The 20,648-nt window shown below is 40.5% G+C and overlaps 1 protein-coding gene across 3 annotated transcripts in view; it reads right to left on the bottom strand.

Moving 5' to 3' along the window:
- Positions 1 to 74: 74 nt before the first annotated feature.
- The window catches only part of pbx4 (pre-B-cell leukemia transcription factor 4), a 30,308-nt gene continuing 9,734 nt past the window's right edge, over positions 75 to 20,648 (bottom strand). For 2 of the 3 annotated variants that reach the window (XM_062439640.1, XM_062439641.1), the window contains 6 exons: positions 10,971 to 11,215; positions 8,373 to 8,563; positions 8,110 to 8,245; positions 7,732 to 7,888; positions 4,232 to 4,318; positions 75 to 3,578 (listed from right to left, as the gene is read on the bottom strand). In XM_062439640.1, the coding sequence (XP_062295624.1) occupies positions 4,275 to 4,318; positions 7,732 to 7,888; positions 8,110 to 8,245; positions 8,373 to 8,563; positions 10,971 to 11,215 (773 nt within the window). In that variant the 3' untranslated portion in view covers positions 75 to 3,578; positions 4,232 to 4,274. Of the gene's footprint in view, positions 3,579 to 4,231; positions 4,319 to 5,410; positions 5,515 to 7,731; positions 7,889 to 8,109; positions 8,246 to 8,372; positions 8,564 to 10,970; positions 11,216 to 20,648 lie in introns of all 3 variants that reach the window. The other variant, XM_062439642.1, reaches the window with a different exon arrangement.

The raw sequence follows: 20,648 nt of genomic DNA on the forward strand, positions 1-20,648 counted from the left end.
TGACTATCACAAGAGCGTTTGTGACAAATTATAAAATGAAACACTCCTAAAATCTGAAATCAAATACTGAAAAATCACACTAAATCATTTTTATTAATTTTCTAATAAGAACACTACAATTTGTCATATTCTTCCTTTTTGTTTTACTCTTTCTAGAACAATTCTAAAGTTGAGGTATAAAAGGAGTTCATACAGACTCACAAGTCTGAAAACAGTGGGGGTTATATACAAGAGAAATGGAAAGACAGAGGTAGAGAGAGGGGTAAATACAAGGGAAAGAGGGGAGATACAAATATACTAATAAAAACAAAGAAATCAAAAAGGTTTAAGAAGCCATTTGATGCTGTGGAAGTCATTTAGTCACTCAAGATAAAAGCACATCCTGTGTTTTAGAATTGCAGCTCAGGGTCGACATTACAGATCGAATTTAAGGCATGAATGTATTTGCTGTACTGAGTGGGTGACAGCAGCAACATGCACCACAACCCCCTAATGTGAAGCGTGCCTTCCTTCTAGCAGGTCTTCCTGTTTATATTTTAAGTAAGTGAGAATTTCAAATTCTTAGTTGCATATTTTAAGTGTTTCTGCTTTCAAAATGATGCCTTAAATTCATTTGAATTAAATTACCACAAACATACATCATATGGGCCTGATTAATTTGACACTTCAAGAGCTTGAATTTAACACAAATGTCCTGATTTCATGGAGCAATTTGAGCAAGTTTAAAAACAAGATTTAAAAAACAGAATTGAGAAAATTTAGGGAAGTGACTGAAAAACAGAGTGAAAAATGTAGAAACTGAGGTGGGTAATAAGATGAGAAGGGGTTCGATAAATCAACATGGAGAAATATGCCGAATAATGTATAGCAAAGTCCGTTAGAAATCCTCAATTAATACAGTTTTCTTTCCACAGCACCAAATGTTACACCTGTAAACCTACATTTCCACCCGGTTATGTAACAAAAGACCTAAATAATATTCAAAGTTGATACAGAGTTATTGTGAATCCTGTGAAACAAAAAGGCCAAATAAAACTGGTATCTCAACCAAACATCAAAATTTATAAAAGAAAAAAAAAAAATACTGAAACATTACACAAACTGTACAGTGACATCCATTACAACAGGTAGAAAAGGGGGGAGGGGCATGATAATTTGGTGTGGCGATAACATTATTCATAAAATACAGTCGTATGAACTGCGATGAGTAACAAAACAAGTAATTAAATGTGGGATATCACATGTGACCAGCTTACAAGCTCAAGTTTTGTTCTGTAACATATGGTTCAACAAAGTCTTGACTGACACGTAAATCTTCATAAGGCTTTACCTTACTATCAAAATGCTTTGTTGTTAACATAACAGTTAATGTATAAAATAGTTCCAAAGAAGGAAAATCCCCAAAAAACGTTGTAGGTTTGTCTTAAACACGTTTTTAAGAGTTTTACTACACCCAGTGCTGCCTCGTTTTTTGGTAACAGAGGAGAGAGAGAAGCCCTTGCCCAATTGGCTATGGAACTAAAAACAATAAAGTTGTGGGGTTTTTTCTTACCAGAAGGTATTAAAAGATGAGTAAAGGGAGGGGGCAGGCATACGTCCTCATGAAACAGGTGCTCAACTGCACACAATCAAATTACAGGTGCGATGTGACAGTCCTCACTCCACCCACCCTCCCATGAAGCCCCACAACAAAAATAACCCCCTCCCCCCAAAAGAAAAAAAAAAAAAATCAACTTGAGGCATGACAACACCACACAGAGAGACACAGATACAAATATAATTCCCTCCTCTCCTCAAACTGAAAAGGTGGCTGTGCACCGACTTTAGAGAGACACAGAGTAGCATTATTACATTGCTGAACGTGGTATTTTTGGTTTTTGGTACAACAGAAGGTTGTAGTGTGTTGCCTCGGGCTCACAAGCTTTAATGTTTCAAGATGGTGAGGAGATCTCAGTTGGACCCCACCGAGTGTGTCATCCGCTGGTGGAAACACCCAGTCTCTATAATGCTTACAAAGGTCAGAGGGCACCAGCCAGTTTGACTAAGACATCCCAAGAACACTGTACACACGCCCACACAGAGACACACATCATAGCAATACATGATGCACTTTTTCCTTTTTGGTCTGACTGTAATAATTATACCCTTTTATTTTTTATTTTTTTATTTTTTTGTTAATAAAAACGAAGCTAAAAACTTGGAAGGTTAAATGAAAAACAATAATATCACGCCTAGAAGTCCTACATGCATGGAAGACAGTCACGTTTTTTTCTAAATTCATGTCACGTTTGTCCCAACAACACATCAATGCCCCACTATTCTTTCCACCCATCTCTTAACGTCATTTAGATGCTTTATTGAGCTAATTTTTGGTGGTGGCTGGTGCATTCTTGGTGAAACAGCATTAGAAAATAGCCTACAATCAAATAAACTAGTGGACAGAAAGCAAGAAGTTAAATCTACAAGCCATCTACCAACACCCTCTATTGGTTAGCAACAAAAAGGGCTATTAGTTACATCCACTCAACCAAAGATATTCTCCTCTCTCTCTCTGCCCTTTCCTCCTCTTCTCACCAGCCCTATTAGCACCTGTCCTGCCTGGTTTAGAACAGTGATCCCCTTAACTACCCTTTCACAGGTAGAGACACCCATAACAAGGATGCTAACTTTTGTGCTTGACACATCTTTTATGTCAACTCACTATGAAAACGACTGAAAAGTTGCGAGGTGTGTGTGTGTGTGCGTGTGTGTGTTGTGGAAGGGAGGGGTGGGGTGGGGCGGAGGGGAGGGGGGCTGCGTGCATGCACATGTGTGCATTTCTCATTTCACTTTGAAATCTCCAACAGAATGAAACATCAAGCTATAAAGGACTGGAAGATACAACAGTGTCTTGTGTTGAGCTGGCAGAGGGTGATCTCGGAGGAACGGATGTGTTGACAACTACTGGGGCAGCACTTTGGTACGAGCAAGGTGAGCGGAGCTCCCTGGTGATCCGTATCAACAGTTTGGCTGTCAAACGCCAAGGCTTCAAGAGATACAGGAAATCACACACAGTTTTCCAAAGCAAAGGGTCGAGTGCAGAGGTCAACAGCACGTGGACAAGCTGTGTGAGTACTGTGTGAAGTTAACGTGCATATACACATAATGTACAGACATCATCTACACAGCTGGGTCAGTGGTTTTCAAAAAGTCCTTGATAGTAAAGATGTTTCCTATCTGTCTCAGCATCAGTAAGCTCCATCTCTCTTTTATTCTGAGTTACGGAGCTTCTAAGCGTTGAAGTGGAGCTGTGGGGTGGAGGAGGAATTCCTCCTAACTACTGTTCGGCTGTCCTGTGTTCCAGCACAGTGTGTGTTTATGAAATGTGAGGGCAGCCTTGCGTGGCTGTCGAGTCGCGTGACGAGGGAATAGTGAAAAATGGGGACAGAGGATGGTAGTCAGAGAAGACCACAATGGGAATGAAGAGATGGCGGGGGAGAGCCACCGGATCAGTTGGAGTTGTCGGAGTGGACGCTGCCAGGAGGACCGGGAGGGGAGGTGACCGAGGGGGGGTTGGTGGTGTCCTGCCAGCTGTTAGCCTGCAAACAGTCACAAAGAGAGAGGGTATCCTGCATGAAAAGGGAGTTTTAGAATTAAATTATAGTGCTTCAAGCAAGATATCCTTCTGGTTGCAGACAAAATGCTCCCCCTTGTCCTACCCGTCTGTTAAAACATGATCGCACCTTCCTGATGGATTACATTGTTCAGCCTTTGTTAGACCTTATTCTCCAAACTCCTTTTCAGACAATAACAGCTGTTGGTTTATTGTTTATCCCAATGAGCTCTTATTTAGTGATTTCAGGTCAAATATATCAGCATGTTGAGGATAAAACCAGTCTAAATAAGCTTTGAAGTACTATAACTGTACGTTTTTGGTTCAGATTAACTGCATGTCAATGACAATATTCCACTGCGCAATCTGGATTTGCTTCACACTGAAGTACAATCATTCAAGTGCAGTTCAAACAACTGTTATAAAACACACACACACACACACACCTTAAACCTGCTAGATTTTTTTTCACAGGTCTGATCTCCTAATGAAGGGTAAATGTCAGATTGCAGCTATGGCAACATCTCATTTACCTAAATAAATTTCAAGTAAACTGAGCGGAGAACAGGAGATATCCTGACTAACTCTGGGCGTAAGTCAGTAGCTACACCATAAGAGGCGCTCTCAGCTGGTACTCACATCCAGGCGATGAGGGGTGTAGGGGCCACTACCTGACAGCTCCTCATAGCCGCCCGTCAGGTGTGTAGCACGGTGCAGGGTATCCACCTGTTGAAGACAAAACACACCCACAACGTTCAGCACAAACATCAGCAAAACATTCAGACAGCTAAACCAGTCATTACGCTGCCACATACTGTGGGTGCAAACTGAGTGCAAACTAAACCACAGGCTGAAGTTCAGAGCGAGGACGACCACAGACCTTTACAGCTTGCTTAAGAGTCATCTCACGTTACTCATATCCGTTTCCTTTCTTTTTGTGCTGAAGTATAATATGCCATATGCATTTATAGTTGTTGTCTTTTAGGTCAGTGCAACCACTAAATATTATAGCTCACCCATCAACTTAATGACTCTCCATTAAACTACTTCTGCCCTCATTCCCAAGTAATGAAAAACTGCAACTGAAGCCAAAAGCTAATCTTATGCCTTTGTCATTTGTCTCACTGATTTTTGTCTATTATTAAATTATTAGACTATGTACCACTTAAACAGCAGAGATCTGTGGTTGCCTCCAGAACAACAAAACAGTCTACGAACAAACAACAATCACGGGGACAGTTGAGTTTTAGGAAATCTCTATTTTGTCTACGAAGGAGAGGGGATGAACACATGGAGAGATGGGACGGAGGGATGTTTGGAAGCAGGGAAAAAAACAAAGGCATCTGTTGAAGGGTTGGAGGTGCAGGACGACCTAGAGGTAGCCATTAAATAGAGGGGTTGCCGGTTCAATCCCCTGCACTGACAGGTAGCTATATTCCAGCTGTAAGCCAACAATTACATCTTAAGGAGGGCACTGAAGACCCAGTAATGTTCTATATTTAGGATAACCCTGTGCTCTATTAAGGACTATATGCACAAGTTACTATAGAAGGATATGCGATAATACAAATTTAAACAGCCTTAAAGACACTGGGGTGATATTTTTCCCCAGAGCTCCCCTGTATGGAGCGCAGAAGGGTCACCTTGTGTGTGTTTGTGTTAGGGAGGGAGTTGTTGGGGTCAAAGGTAAAGCCAGGACAGGATCTGAGGAGAGGTCGAGGACAAAAGGAGCTAAGCTAAAAAGGTAGTTATCCTGGGATTCTAGGTGGCTGGGTTGATGGCATTGAGGTCAACTCTGCAGCTGTCCTCAGTGCATACCTGCGGCTGTAGAGAGGGGGTGATGTTGAGACCCTCCCCGTTGAGCAAACGCAGGCCAAGGTAGGCGTCGCCTGTGTGAGACAAACTGTATGACCCTGATGACCCTGTAGGCAATATATATAGCCAATAGCCAATCAGGTCCACAGCACAGTGCCTTGGGTCAGAAAAGGTTGCCAATGGTCATGTACACTGACAGAGGTAGGTAGGTTCCTATCTAATAACTAGCTTCAATATGAGGGTCAGTTCACAGCCAGCTAATTCTTAGTCATCTTTATGGTATATTGATATGAACATTACAACTAGAGACATAAACAGCTAAAATGTGTGCCAGCTAATATACATTTTACTGTTGCAAAAAACATTGAGCTAAAAGTAATCCAGGTTTCTTTGGCTGAGCAGATGGTTACGGACTGGGTTTCTGATAAACATTACGAGAACTGAATGTGTCAGAATTTTCAGTTCCCCAAAGTTGTTGCTGTTCATCGGCCACTGTAGGCACAGGTGGGACTCGGCGGTCAGACAGTAGCATAAGCGGTAACGCTAACCGTAGCAGCCATGAGGCTACGATATGCTTCACACTAAATGGTGTTCAGAGTGCTTGATAGTGACAAGAAGCTCTTCTCTTGAAAGAAGCATTCACTGCTCATGTTTAACCACATTTGAATCTCTAACCACTTTTTTGAATATGGAGGATAAAAACAAACCAAAGAACAGCTCACACAACAGGAAACCCTTACTGAAAAACGGGAAATGGAAACCTAAATGTTCCCCTTTGACAAACCATTAATATTACAGCTGTATTTTGGCTTTGATACTTTCTAGAAACAATATTTTTATGTTCTATTGTTCAACTTTGACTTATAATTCCTCATTGAATGGAGCTGTGCATTAATATGAGAGCTTGCTTTGGATTAATAACATTGATAACATCGCCTGTGCATTGATTCATTTGGAGTGTTTACAGCAGTTTCAGTAATTTTACATCATATGGTGGTGAAAGCTAATTAACTAGTAATATAAGTTGCCCCCACTCCATGTACTTGAATTTGTTGAAAGCCAGACAGTCGGATATGTGTCATTATTTTAATCAGACTCATAATTTTGCAGTGACACATGAGATAGCTGTAGCAATGCCACTGTTTTTTTTCTTATAAATTTGATTGATAGCAAATGACAGAATGGTATATTTCACTCTCTCTCTCTCAGAGACAAACCTGTCCCACCTTAAAGTTTGGACACTTGGAAAAGACTTTAACAACCTGGCTGTCCAATGTGGTCATCGTTCATTTGGAGTATATGTCGGCCTTCAGAGGGGAATTGACTAAATGAATCAAAATATCTGAATGATTACCTACCTGGTCCATTCAGCCTCCTTAGCAAATTGGGCTCACTATATTATGTATTATGAACTAAGTGCTATGTGTGTTGAGTAACTGTTTGAAAATAAGACAATGTGCTTCACAGATAGATGCAAAGATCTAAGTAAGATACACAAAACCCAAATAAACAAGCAGATAAATAAAATAATGGGAATGATTTGTAGAAATAAAATATGAGATATGACAGGAAGCACTCAAAGCAGACATTAAGTCAGTCCTGCTGACTGATATCAACGAGCATCAGAACAGTCCCAAGTGGTATTAAAGTGTTTTGAAAAAACAGCATGTTAGAAAAGCACCCGACAGAAGAAAAGACACAAAAGATGCAAATCTCGGCTGCCCACACTGCACAATACTCAGCTTTGAAATGATAAAAAACCAAACAATCATCACATTTAAGAAAATTAAAATGTAAAATCAAATGTTTTCATGGGACATAATGGACATTTAGAGAAACACTGTTGAAAATACTGCATGTTATTGTCCAAATTTTGTAATAGGTACTTTCCTTCATTATTATATTTAGAGTCCCTTATTTGATATCATAATTAATAGGACAGATTATGCAACCATAATGTAAACATGAGCAAATCCCCTGACAAAACCAGCTGTTTTCCAGTAGTACAAGATGAGAAAACATTCTGTCTAGGTCTCAAATTATACACATATGTTGTGCGCTGCACTGGCTGATGGAAACAAATGTGTACCAAATTCTTAATACAAAATATATACAATTATAGAAAATTTCATAGAACAGTGTGAAAGCTGGATGAAAGCACTTTTCTTGTGCAGTGTGGGTTTTCCTAAAAACTATCACATCAGTACACTGTACAGTCATTGTGTGATTCAGCTCAGTAAGAACTAAACTGTATGTATAGGAACTAAAGCCTGATAATGAGAAGTGGCAGTGTTTAGGGGCAGATGAGATGGAGCACATGGTACCTGAGTTTGGTGTTGCCGGAGAGTTAGCCTGGCTAGCCTGCGCCGACACATTGGCAGCATCCACCGCTGTTTTAACTGCGTAGAGGTTCGCTTCCTCCTGGAACTTACCAATGTTCTTCTTGTAACGTATTCTCTTGTTGCCAAACCAATTAGAGACCTGAGGGACAGATGGATGTCAGATATTTGTATGTTGTATTGCATTCATTCTTTTTTATGTTAAACAAAGTAAATTCATCTCATTGATCTAATTTTGAGTTTTCTTTAAATTCAAAGCCTTTAACTGCTATGAAGCATTTACTGAAACAGACTTCCACACAAACAACTACAGTGTGCTATTGCAAAGCTCTCCTGGATAAGAGCAGTTTTAGTGCCACTTACCTGAGACACAGTGATCGCACACTTTTTGGCCAGCTCCTCCTTTGCTTCCTCACTTGGGTAAGGGTTAGACAGGTGGGAGTAGAAATACTCGTTCAGCACCTCCGTAGCTTGCTTGTTGAAGTTGCGTCTCTTGCGTCTAACACACAGATAGAAGAGATATGACCATGAACACACTTGGAATGCACATCTGACACGACAGCATCAATGACTTCAGTCCTCAAGAAATCAATCAGTTGACGACACACACACAAACACACACAGACCTGGCATCGAGGAAGCGTGAGCGCAGGATCATGACGGCCTCGCAGGTGCTCTGTTTGAGCTGCATCTGAATGGAGCTGAACTTGCGGTGGATGATGGCCACCATGCGCTCAATCTCCTTGGGAGAGATGGGCCGTGTGCGAGACTGCTCTCTCAGCAGGTTCATTACATGGTTGGTGAACTCACTGCATGCCTGGACAAGGGAGAGAGAGAAAGGAGTTGAATACTATTGTAGAACAAATACACCAAGTACAGATTCTATCCAGTGTTTTTATGACAATGTAAAGTAATCCACAGCTTTTTGACTGCTGATCAATAACTCTTGCTTTCTATCAAAGAAGAATTAAGTAATATTAGCTTATTCTGTTTGCTAGTTACAGCAGCATGTGAGCCATAAAACAGTCTACAGTTGTGGTTCTCATATCGGATACTGGTAAATCTGGTGGCACTAAGAGTGTGCAGAGCAAAACACCAAAAGAAAATAATGCAGGCTTGATACGTGATGTCTATCAATGTGGTTGTGGAGAGAACATCATGTCAGATCTGCAAATGTCTGTTCCTACTAATTATGTACATTATTTGTGTCGCATAACATATATCTCAATGTCAGAATAAATATTCATGCTTTGTAAGCAAGCCATCATTCATTAGATCTTCAGTATCTTTCTCCATTGCTCTTGTTTTAAATTAAATGTTTGGCAGTTAAAGTTCAACTAAAGCACAGTGAAGCTTTTAGAGTACACAGGAACAGTGAGGGAAAACCCAGATTTTAATTTTCAGTCCAATTAGACTACAGCAGATGATTTCACAGATTATGTGCTGACTGGTTAAAGCTGGATCTGGCAGTCTTTATTTGAATGATACCTATCTGTCTGCTGCCTGAGCCATGTGGTTACCAACCAACCAACAAACAAACAAACACTTGAGTGGTTACACTATCTCCAAACATAGAAACACGTCATGTACTGCTGCATTGCGAAATTAAATCCTCCGTATTACATTTGAACAACTAGTCATCTTATACAGAAATGGCCAAAATTGTTAGTAGTCTCGAATTTTATTTATAATGCACCATTATCAATGCATCATTGGTTTGCAGTGGGAAAAAAAGGCTGTGAAAATAACTGAACTCCTGTTCATTCAAGACAGTCCAAAATAGCCTGGACAAAATTATTGGTACCCTTTAGAAGTTGTAAGAAATAACTGATTTGTAGTAATACTTTAAGCAAACTATTTTGTTTCAATCCTATAATCGCACATGCAGCCAGTTTAAAAGGAGAAAACTACTCTCTGCTGTTTTGTGTGTGCATCACAACATGGGTAACAGAAGGAAAACTAGAGTGGTCTAAAGGGATCAGAAAAAAGGTAATAGCCAAGTATGTTTAAGGTTACAAGACCATCTTCAAAGGGCTTGATGTTTCTGTGACAACTGCTGCCAATATTACTAAGAAGTTTAAGGCCTATGCAACTGTAGCTAACATCTCAGGACATGGTTGCAAAAGGAAAATTGGCCCGATATTGAACAGAAGGATTGCTTGAATGGTTCAGAAAGAACCGAGGAAAAATTGAGTGCAGATCCGAGCTGATCTTCAAGTTCAAAGTACAAAGTTTAAAGTTGCACCATCCAATGCTGTCTGAATGAAAATGGCTCCATGGTAGAGGACCCCCCTTCTAAGAGTGAGACATAAAAAAAAAACCCAAAAACCCGACCGGACTTTGCCTAAATGCATGTTGACAAGCCGCAGTCCTTCTGGGAGAATGGGTTTTGGACAGATGAAACAAAATTGGACCTTTTATGTAAATCACACTATCTCTATATTTGCAGAAGTAAAAAAGCAAAGACCATCATGTCTACTGTGACACATGGAGGAGGTTCAGTGATGTTTTGGGGTTGCTTTACTGCCTTAGGCACTGGGTGCCTTGAATCTGTGCAGGGTACAATGAAAATGGAAGACTAACAAGGCCTTTTGGAATTAAATATACGGCCCCATGTTAGAAAGCTGTGTATAGTTGCAGGCCATCTGTCTTCCAGTAGAATAATGACCCCAAACATACATACAAAAACACTCAAGAGCGGATGATAAGAAAACATTGAACTGTTCTGAGGTGACCTGCTATGAGTCCTGATCTGAATCCCATGAACATCTCTGGAAAGAGCTGAAACATGCAGTTGGGAGATGCCACCCATCAAACCTGAGAGATTTACAGCTTCAAGATGAGTGGGTCAAACTACCAGTGAAGAAGTGTAGAAACCTTATTCTGAAAGTGCTTGACTGCAGTCATTGCCTCCAGAGGCTGTGCTACAAAATATTAAGTTACGGGTACAAAGATTTTTGGCCATTCCATTTTCATTTTTTTAAGTTAAAGTCTTTGAGATTCGGTTATTTCTGTGAATTTCAATTCAACACAAAGAACATTGAGGATTTTCTTTTGTTTTTTAAAAAGGTGGAAGGGCATTTTCAGCCACATCTCTATTTCCTTTTATTTAACACAACATGACTGTAACCCTAACCAACTGACCTAAATATATATTATATCTACAACATATTAATATATGCAGATAAAGGCATAAGATGCATTTAAGTCCGCTCTGCTCATACCTGCTCATACTTCTCCAGCTCAGAGTGATATATCTGGCGGATTTGGGCGAGCTTCGCTCTGTAGTCGGAGTGTTCGATGCTGCTATCGGTGGGCGAGCCCCCTGCTGCTGCTGCAGCTGCAGCAGCTGCAGCCGATCCTCCACCTTTCTCTGGTCCTGACACACCCTCTGCTAGCAGCATGTTGTCCAACCTCATGATCTGGGGATCTGGGGGGTCCTCCTCCTGTACACCTCTTATACTCAGCACTGGACAGAAGAGAAGAGAGAAAGCAAAAGAGTTAGACAGGAAAGGTGCAGTATTACCCGTTTTAGAAGAATCTTCATTCCTTTTTACAGGGTGCACAAGGCAGTACATCATTTCCATTTACCAAGTCAAAAACCTGTTGGTTAAAAAGTTTTTGAAAAGTAACAGACCACACATTTCCTCTTGAAGTAGAGGGCTAACACTGCAGGTTCTAGGAGTGCATAGGAAGACGCTTTAACACTGCTAAAATTCAAAGAAGTGCAGCCCTGTCAAACCCGGTCAAGTTTCTCCCCTGAGTCATTGCTGAGTGCCTGGCTGAATTCTCAATGAGCCTGAACTTCCTCTAAATCAACAGCAGAGGGCAGTGTGGTCCCTTGGTGGCAGGCTGCCAGAGATAAAGGCATGAGGCATGGAACCAGTAATGGGAGTGCATGTGCTGTCACTATGAGCCCCAGTGGCCATAAGTATAGTTATCAGTCGCTGCTCTCCACCACTGTATTATACCAGGACCTCTGTCAGCCTGCAGCCATGCTCTCATCTCTCTTTCACACACACACACACACACACACACACACACACACACACACACACACACACACACACACACACACACACACACACACACACACACACACACACACACACACACACACACACACACACACACACACACACACACACACACACACACACACACAGTTACTGAAAAGTTTGTCATACAGACAACTCTTTTCTTCAGAGCCTCTAGCATTTAATACTTCACTACATTTTCTCTTCATTCAACTTCAGAAAGTAAGAAGAAACTTGTTATCTTGAGCACATTATTTACTAATGGTTTGTTTATTCTGTAAGTGGTAATAATGAAATATGAAACCACAAAACATGGTACACATGGTAATTAAAGTACCAATATATTTTTAATTAAAATGTACATTGTACAGGAACCATTTACTTGTATTGCATTTTTTTCTTTTTGATGCTAATTTTAAACAAGGCTAAATTGCAACACGTTAGGCTGGAATAATTAGTTGTAGTTTTAAGGAAAAAACCCAAACACTGGTTCCAGTTTCTTAAATGTGAGATTTTCCAGCTGTTCTGTTTATTCCACTGTAAACTAAATATCTTTGGGGTTTGGGCTATTAGTCACACTAAGATGTCACTTTGGGACTTTGAAGAGCTGTGATGGGCTTTTAAAAAACACATTTTGTAGACTAAACAATTAATCGATTCATTTAGAAATTAATAATAACAACCATTGGTTGTAGCCCTAAAGTAATGTTCCTCGAATTATTTCCCAAGCTTTACGTGTTTGTAATAGTAAAATGAATGCATTTAGTGTGTATATTGTAATGGAGTTTGTAAACGAATAGGGACTAATGAGCAAAAATATTAAAATGTGTCATATAGCACAAATAAGTACAGTAGAACGTCCTTATTTATGTTGATCTTTATAACCGGGGACTCAATTAACGAGGTAAAAGCCAAATTAAATGGCGGTGAAACCAGACATTATTCTGAAGGAGACAGACACTGACAATATGGATGACAAGATTAATCCCAGTGGAAACTGTGTGGCGTTAGGCGCTTGTCCTCCTTAAGGATTACGCTAGTTAGTCAAAGCTTGTCATCAAAGGTTAGGGGAGGGCATGAACTCACTCATTCAGTGCTTCTCTCACAACTGTAACAATCTCAAGTCTTTATGTGGATGTCAAAGTTTCACCATCGAGAGTTAAGCTGAAAAACAAGTTTGCAGCCACGGGGCAGTCGGCGCTAACAAATGAGTGAGGGTGTACTGTGTACGGCTAACAGATGTGAAAAAAATGAGGACAAAAACAGTTTTGCTTAAAAGTTTCCAAGTGCCACGGAGCAGAGGAGTTTTTGCTCTTTTTTTTTTTTTAAACTTCATTTGATAAATGAGTCTGTTCCACCATTTAAGGCCTCTTGTAGCAAAGCGTCCAACTCCCCCCCTTCCTCCTCCTTTTTTTTCCTTCTTGTTCCTTCTTGCCTGTTTCTTTCCCTCTGCTTAGGTCTCTTCTCTTTCCAAGGCACATTCCTGCTCTGCTGCTCCCCCATCTTAGGGCTCAGGAATGCAGCAGACCCAGCCGCCTGAACTAATGACCCTGATTCGCCCATCTTTTTCCCTCCTCTTTTTCTTTCCTTTCAGTCATTCACAAACAATTTCTTCACCTCGCCAGATAACCTACACCTAATTTAGCAAGCTACAACCAGAAGTATTTATTTTGTATCTGTTGTACTTCTGGGATCTACACGGTCATCTGGATACTTTGTCTGCCATTTGACGGTGGTTGGAGATTTGCGTGTGCTAAAAGTTTTCACCGACCGACCGTAGAGTTTTGAATGTCTGTAGTGGTCTGTGAGGTTGATCTTCACTGCCCATTCACAGAGAAGCACCACTGACCTACAGTAAAGAGGGCAAACTGTGGCTTTTGAAGCTTCTCACCGCTTCCACCCCCCCCCCTTTTGCCCCCACCTCATTATGGCCCCCAGCTGTAGCCTAATGCCCCTACATTCCCCTAATTACTCCAATTAAGCTGTGATTACCCACAATTGCACTCATACACAGTCTAGTGGTCTAGTGGTATCACAGCAGCTGTTAAGATGAGTTAAGATACTGTACAGAAAAAGACTGGAGGACATGGATGCAGGTTAAAAAAATAAAGAAAAAAGAAAAAGGGGGGTCTGAATGTCTTCTACTCACAAACCAACCATGAATCCCCTGAAAATTACAACTGGCTGCTTAGCTCTACAAAATCTAAGCAGCATCTCCTTTTGATCAGCTCCTGACATCACCGGTAGGCTGTTTCAGTTACTGAGAGACTAAGAACTCCAAGTGCTGTAAGTAATGATACTTAAATTCCTCTTTTTTTCCTCCCCTCAATAGGACAACAGCTTAAGGCCCACAGCCTGCATCCACAGCTCTTGGAAATCACACCATTATGCACACGTTACCACCCTAGCCGGGCTGTGTGGCATTGAGAGACGAAGCGAGCAACACATACTATGAAATATTCAGGGTATCCAGCTGGGCTTTCACTGCATACATAATCATTCTCATTTCTGCACCGCCAATGTGGAAGCGGTGTGCTGTGCAGACACAACACACAATATATGAAGTGGTGCAGGTAAAGGGTGAACAACCTAACCAATAGCATAGTGCTGTACATTAACTGTAATGCCTTCCACACACATAGGGATAGATAAGACTTAAACGCAGTCAGTATATCATTGCTCAGCTCACAGCACAAGCTTTATCCTTGTCTGTCTTTTCCCTCGCTAGCATCCCCTTTTTCACTCTGTCCCCCCCCCCCCACACCCCAACACACATCCCCTCCCCCCTCTCCCTTTCAGCGCACCCCCCACCCACCTCCTCCCTCCCTCCCTCTGTTCTCCATTTCAGTCGAGTTCTCCATGTGAGCCGCAATCCCTCATGCTGTCAGCCCCCCCTCTCCCTCTCTCTGTAGACAGACAGGATTAGCATTTTAATTGCATCAGCTCCCTTGGGTATTCTCAGCCTTTCACTGGGAGAGAGCAAGGGAGCGGGAGCGGGAGAGGGAGAGAAGGATAGAGAAGGGAGAAAGAAAGAAAAAAAGGGGGGAAAAAAAGGTAAGGAGGGAGAGAGGATAGAAGGAGAACCAAGGAGAATTGAAAAAAGGAGTCACAGGAGAAGATATGTGTGCGAGAGAGGAGGAGACAGAGAGCAAGAGAGAGAGAGAGGGAGAGCGAGAGAGAGAGAGGGGCTACAGAAATATACAGAATCCAGAGTACAGACATGCCAGAGAGTGAGCGAGCCAGAAAGAGAAAAGATAGGACTGTGAAAACATCAGTTTTTCCTTTCATTACAGACAGAGAATTCAGATAAAGAGAATGGGCCAGAGAAAGACGGTTTCCACAATGAAAAATATGCTACATGAATATGCAAATTTACCTCACAAAAAACTGCAAAAACAAATCTCAACTGCAGCTCTGGAGATGAGATGGGTAAAGAAGTATTGGATATAAAATAGCATCTGGGCAACACGAACGCAACCAGAGGAAAATATACATTTTATTAAACTACTCTTACACTGTTTTGACATACAGATTTTCACACTTAAGACAAATAAAACCTGTTAAAATGCATGCGTAACATCTGTGTGTGTATTTATATTAGTAAATCTGAGCGGGAGTCTCGTTGACAGTAGCAGTTTCTTTGCAATATCATGTGTTGTAACAATTGATTAATGTCAACTTTTACAAACAAGTTCCTCAGCGCCTACAGCATTTTGATTTACTATGCCATTTTGGAAGAATATGGGTTGCTCAAAAAAGGGCTTTGGGTGAATAAAATGTTGCCTTGGGCTAGGTGTTGAGTCTGACATTAAAACTAAAGAGGCGGCATTAAAAATGAATAGTTTCCCTGATGGGCTTTTTGCCAAATGGATTTTAGGAAAAGGTGTATTTGAACTGCAAATTCAACATAAAAAGTGTGTACCCCATTTTTTTTTAATAAAGGGTGTTTTATGTGTGTGTGAGGGTGGGTGTGTGTGGAGTACAGTCAACTTAATTAGCCCAATCCATATGTCCATTCCTACTTTAAGCAGCTCACGCTAATCAGCATCTGTTTGGGTAGTTCACTGAGTCCTGTTGCACGCAGCCCCCCCATTCTCTCACACACACACACACACACACAGGAGAGGTAAGCATTCAGAGTAAACACAGTGTGGTCTGATTAAGGTGTGAATTGGAGAACTCACACCTTTGGCAAACACAACACTTCAGTCCAACACATCATTAATCAGCCCTTAATTAACTAAAGAGAGAGAATTGGACACCAGAGCGATGATTACGTGTAACACCCCCCCACCCCCCTTGAATGGTCATACACAAACAGTGTCACACACACACGAAAAAAAACACACAAATCACTAATGAGGGATAGATCAATTTGTGTTGTCACTTAATCTGCACGAATTTAAAGAGATAGAGGACCTTCTCAGCCTTTTATCTACCATTTGTTTACATCGTTTTGGCAAATTACTGACCACATTTTTCCAGACAGCAATTGTAATCTGGAATCTAAAAATACTGACAATGCTAAATTAGTTAAAAATAGTTAGTAATCACAAAAGTGACTGAATTAAAATGAACCCACAGGATTCAAATTATTAGCATTCGCAATCAGTAAATTGGTGCATATGTGGTTTGACTCATTTAACACTTAAACTACTGGCCCTCACATATTCATTAAAAATATATAGTTTAATACTAAGTGAAAATAGAAAATGTGTGAACCAAGTCACTTAAAATAAAAAAATACTAATTACAACCAATCATCCCCTAAAATAAGGTTGATACGATATTCCAAATAAATTCATATTTTGTGTGTTTGCACTGATAAAATGATGAGACGTGACAAAAAAAACACCCTGTGTAGTGTGAGCAGACAAACATTTCGACAACAGTAGTACATATTATATTTTTGAGGAATCTGTATGCTATGTTTTCTCCTAAGGACGATAAACAGATATGGAGTCACAGTGAGTCTACTGCTATGTTCTCACCATCTGTGTTCCAACAAAAATCTGAGAAAAAAAACTATTAAATTCAATCTAATTTAGGGCAAACTGTTGGCCTAACCACTAACAGGCCACACACTAATAAATACTGTACGTGACAGAGCAATATTAACATTTTTAATATGCAACAAACAACATTAAAAAAAGGAAATATACCAAACATTTGACTGAATCTCTAACATCCAGTCCAACACAATCCTGCGCACATGGAAAGATGAAGGCATGGAAGAAAGAATTTCAAATGTCACAAGAGGAAGAGGAGGATGACAAAGAGCACCTAAGCAGGAGGCTTGTTATAGCACTGCTAGGATCTTCCCCCAGTCAACTCTCATCAGGCCAGCTGCCTCCTGTGCTCATTAGCACAGACTCTTAAGGAGCTCCTAAAGACTTTGTGAAAAATGAACGCTCATTTGAGAGGTCGTTAATTTGCACTGTTATGCAAATTAGGTGGCAATTAAGCGATAGATCAGAAGAGCAGTGCCCATTTATAACAAGTGAACAAGCATTATGACACAGTCAGATGATCTCAGAGAGAGCTGAGGCTACACGGTTATTCTGCACAGGTTTGATTTACCAGTTTAGTGAGGAATAAAATCACTGTGCCAATAATATGTATATCTGCTCAGGATAATAACTTATCACTGGTTTTACAAGAGGGTATCCTTAATTAGCGTTGCTAACCTGTACATACATACTGTAAATAAGTGCATATACTATATGTATATATACACACAAACTGATGGAAACACAAACTAATCATCCTCCCAGAAAATAACCGTCTTTTGGATTAGCCAGGATCAATCCATCCAGACTAATGAAGAGCGCCACAACCTTAAAGCAAGCATGGGCTTCCCAGCATATGTAACAACCCCATACATACTGCTAATCTTGGGTGGCTAGTACAGCCCACCCCCCACCCTTCACCAGCCCTGATGTTTCCATCTCTCCCCTGCATTTATGACACGGTGTGAAATATACAAACATACTGTCTGGGACAGCAATGTGCACTACTGCAGAGGGGTGGAAGGCTCCCATCAATTGTAATTAATCCTTAATTAGTCAGGATTAGGAGCTGGGCTCAAACACTCTCCCACCCCACCGCCACCAAACTAATGCAATCCAGCTGAGACCACATTTACATATCTTTAATTAAAGAGACCTTCCTTTAAGAGCAAAGCCTAAAAGCAGTGTGAGAGGCATAGACGTGCTGAGAGGGAGGGCAGATGAAATGAAGAGGTAGGAGTCCGCCCTGTGGGTGATGTTGGACCAATAATGATCAGCAGCTCAATACTTCCTGGTTACTTTTTGTTGAGCATAAATGGACGGGTATTTGTGGATCGGAAGTAAGCCGTAAATACATGTTTTACAGTTTCAAGGCTTTTTTTCCTGTCATATCAGTCACCCATAAATTCTCTCTGTCACCAGAACACGTGTGCCCAAGTTTTATCTGCTGCCCTTTATTATTTAGTGAGTAACAACGAAATCTGGAGTAAATTGACTTAAATGTCATTTGCTGCTCATTAGCTTCACCTTCTCTCTCCCTCTTTTTTTTTTTAACGCACTCATCAGTATTTTCAACTATGAATTGTATTGGCTAAAACTCCATTAACATGTCAGGTGAGAAAGAAAGACAGAAAATCATACCCTGAACCAAATTATACAAGATTTTTATACTATGTATGTTTAATAACTTTGTCTTATAATGCGCTGTCTGTGTTTTTAAACTCCTCTTCTACTGTTCTGGTAAAAGGTATACATTTAATCAGTTTATGCTGTTAATGTTTGTCAACTATTAAAAGAGAGTGTGAGAGATAGTGTGTGAGTTATTATTAGGACTCATTGCATAATACTGTCATATATGTGTATGTCAGCCAACCCGAAAGTGAAGTACAGAAATGTAAGAGTGTCATTATTCTATAGTTTGTCCACCAGAGAGTAGTGACAAGCTTTATTTCTCAACTGTAACTGTTTATTTCTTGTTTTAAAAAAAAGACAAATTTAAGAAACCTTGTCAAAAAAATGATGCTATGGGTTGTGTAAAGCAAATAAATATTGATTGATATGTCATTTTCTGATTAAAAAAACTCATTAATATCAATAATGGTATTGGCCATAAACATACTGTATTGATTGGGCTATAATTAGGCAGATGACGGCTGTTTTTTTGTTACTAAGTGAGATGGGTGTTGTTGCTGTTGTATACATAAAAGTAACTCAGGCGCTTGTTAAATGTTAAATTGCCATCAGATTAATGTAAAAGGGGGTGTATTGTCTAAAAAGAAGCTTGTGATCCCGCTACAAATACTGAGTGACAGAACCGCCAAATCACTGCCCTTGTTGAATCATGGCCAAAAAAAAATAAAAAAAATCACACTGCAGCAGATCTTAAAAGGTGAACTATTCCACTGAGCTTTTCTCATCCTACAATACATACCAGACAGCAGTTCCCCTTGTCAATATACAGAAGACCAGTTCCTACAGGAATAATAACACATGGGGAAAATCAGCTGGCCCACACACCATTAGGCCTAGGCTGAAGGTTGGGGTGCTCTGCCTCCCCAGTTTGAGTTTGAGAGAGGGGGGTGGAGACTGGGGGGGCGGTTGGCTGTCAGGGCTAGGGGTCTGTGTGATATTAGCCGTCTGCCAATCTGGCTTGGGGAATGGACACCGAGTAATTACTCCTGCTCTTACTGCCTCATCAATCTCCTTGTATCACCTCACCCCCCCTCAGCCCCCCCTCCTCCACCCCTTCACCATCCCCCCCCCACACACACTATCTTTTTTCATTCTCTTCTGCAAAAGGAGCAGGGGAGAGAAAAAAAACGATTGAGTGGCAGGAATTGAGTGGCAGGAGCAAAAAACAACAGAGATTCCTGAAAAGCCAATGAGGTAATCCTGCACCATTGCATACCGAGTGTAAACATAAAACTGACTCGTTTAAAAAAAAAAAAAAAAATAATAATAATAATAATAATGAGGGGTAGTGAGAAACTTGGTCAAATTAGACCTCAGTGTAGAGTTGGTTAAACTGAAAACACGGGTTTGGTAGCTTCACACAGTTAATGCTACTTATCTTCTTACTGCTTTTAATTTGAAAGAAAAAAAAAAAGTTTTCTTTACGTTTCCCTTCGTAAAAACATAACAACATCCCATGGGTTCCCAACAATAACATTTTATAGCTCTGTTCCAGATTGGGCTCTTTGAAAACTAATAATAATTAAGTTTCTTTAATGAGGTATATGATTCACTAAAATTCATGCACTCGGCTGTCAAAGTTGGTGGAATACAAACATCTAAGTCAATCATGTGATGCTGAGAGGACTCTCCTCTCCTCTCCTCTCCCCCCCCCCCCCAAACTAAAATTGAGTTTTACCAACTGGATAATCTCTGATGTGTGATGTTTTGCTGTCAACTTTCATGCATGGCCTCCGAGATAAAAGATTTCTAAAGGATCCAAGTGTCTATTCTGGCTGTGAATAAACACATAGCAACTACGAGTGACTTAACAGTGTTTTTACAACTAAAAGCATGCTGTAATTCAATTAACATGTAATTGGTTGGCCATTTGGTTGCTGAAATGTTATGGTAATGCATGCAAAAGAACTTGAGTGCTGCGAATTTAGTTTGGTCACTGCCTGAAAGGGCGTGTGGTAGGCTACAGGCTAACAGGAAATAATACAAGGATCCATTTAGATAAACCTGCCACTACGAAACACAAAGGGCTGCTCTGGTGTGGGTGTGTTGCTACAGGTTACAGGCAGAAGATAAAATATGAATCACTCTAAAGGCTGTACACACTGCTTTACACTTCTGTGAGGTTGGATTGCACTACTCTGGAAAGTTTACAAAGCATCCATCA

The sequence above is a fragment of the Scomber scombrus genome, chromosome 18, assembly GCF_963691925.1.
Source record: "Scomber scombrus chromosome 18, fScoSco1.1, whole genome shotgun sequence".
Lineage (NCBI taxonomy): Eukaryota > Metazoa > Chordata > Actinopteri > Scombriformes > Scombridae > Scomber > Scomber scombrus.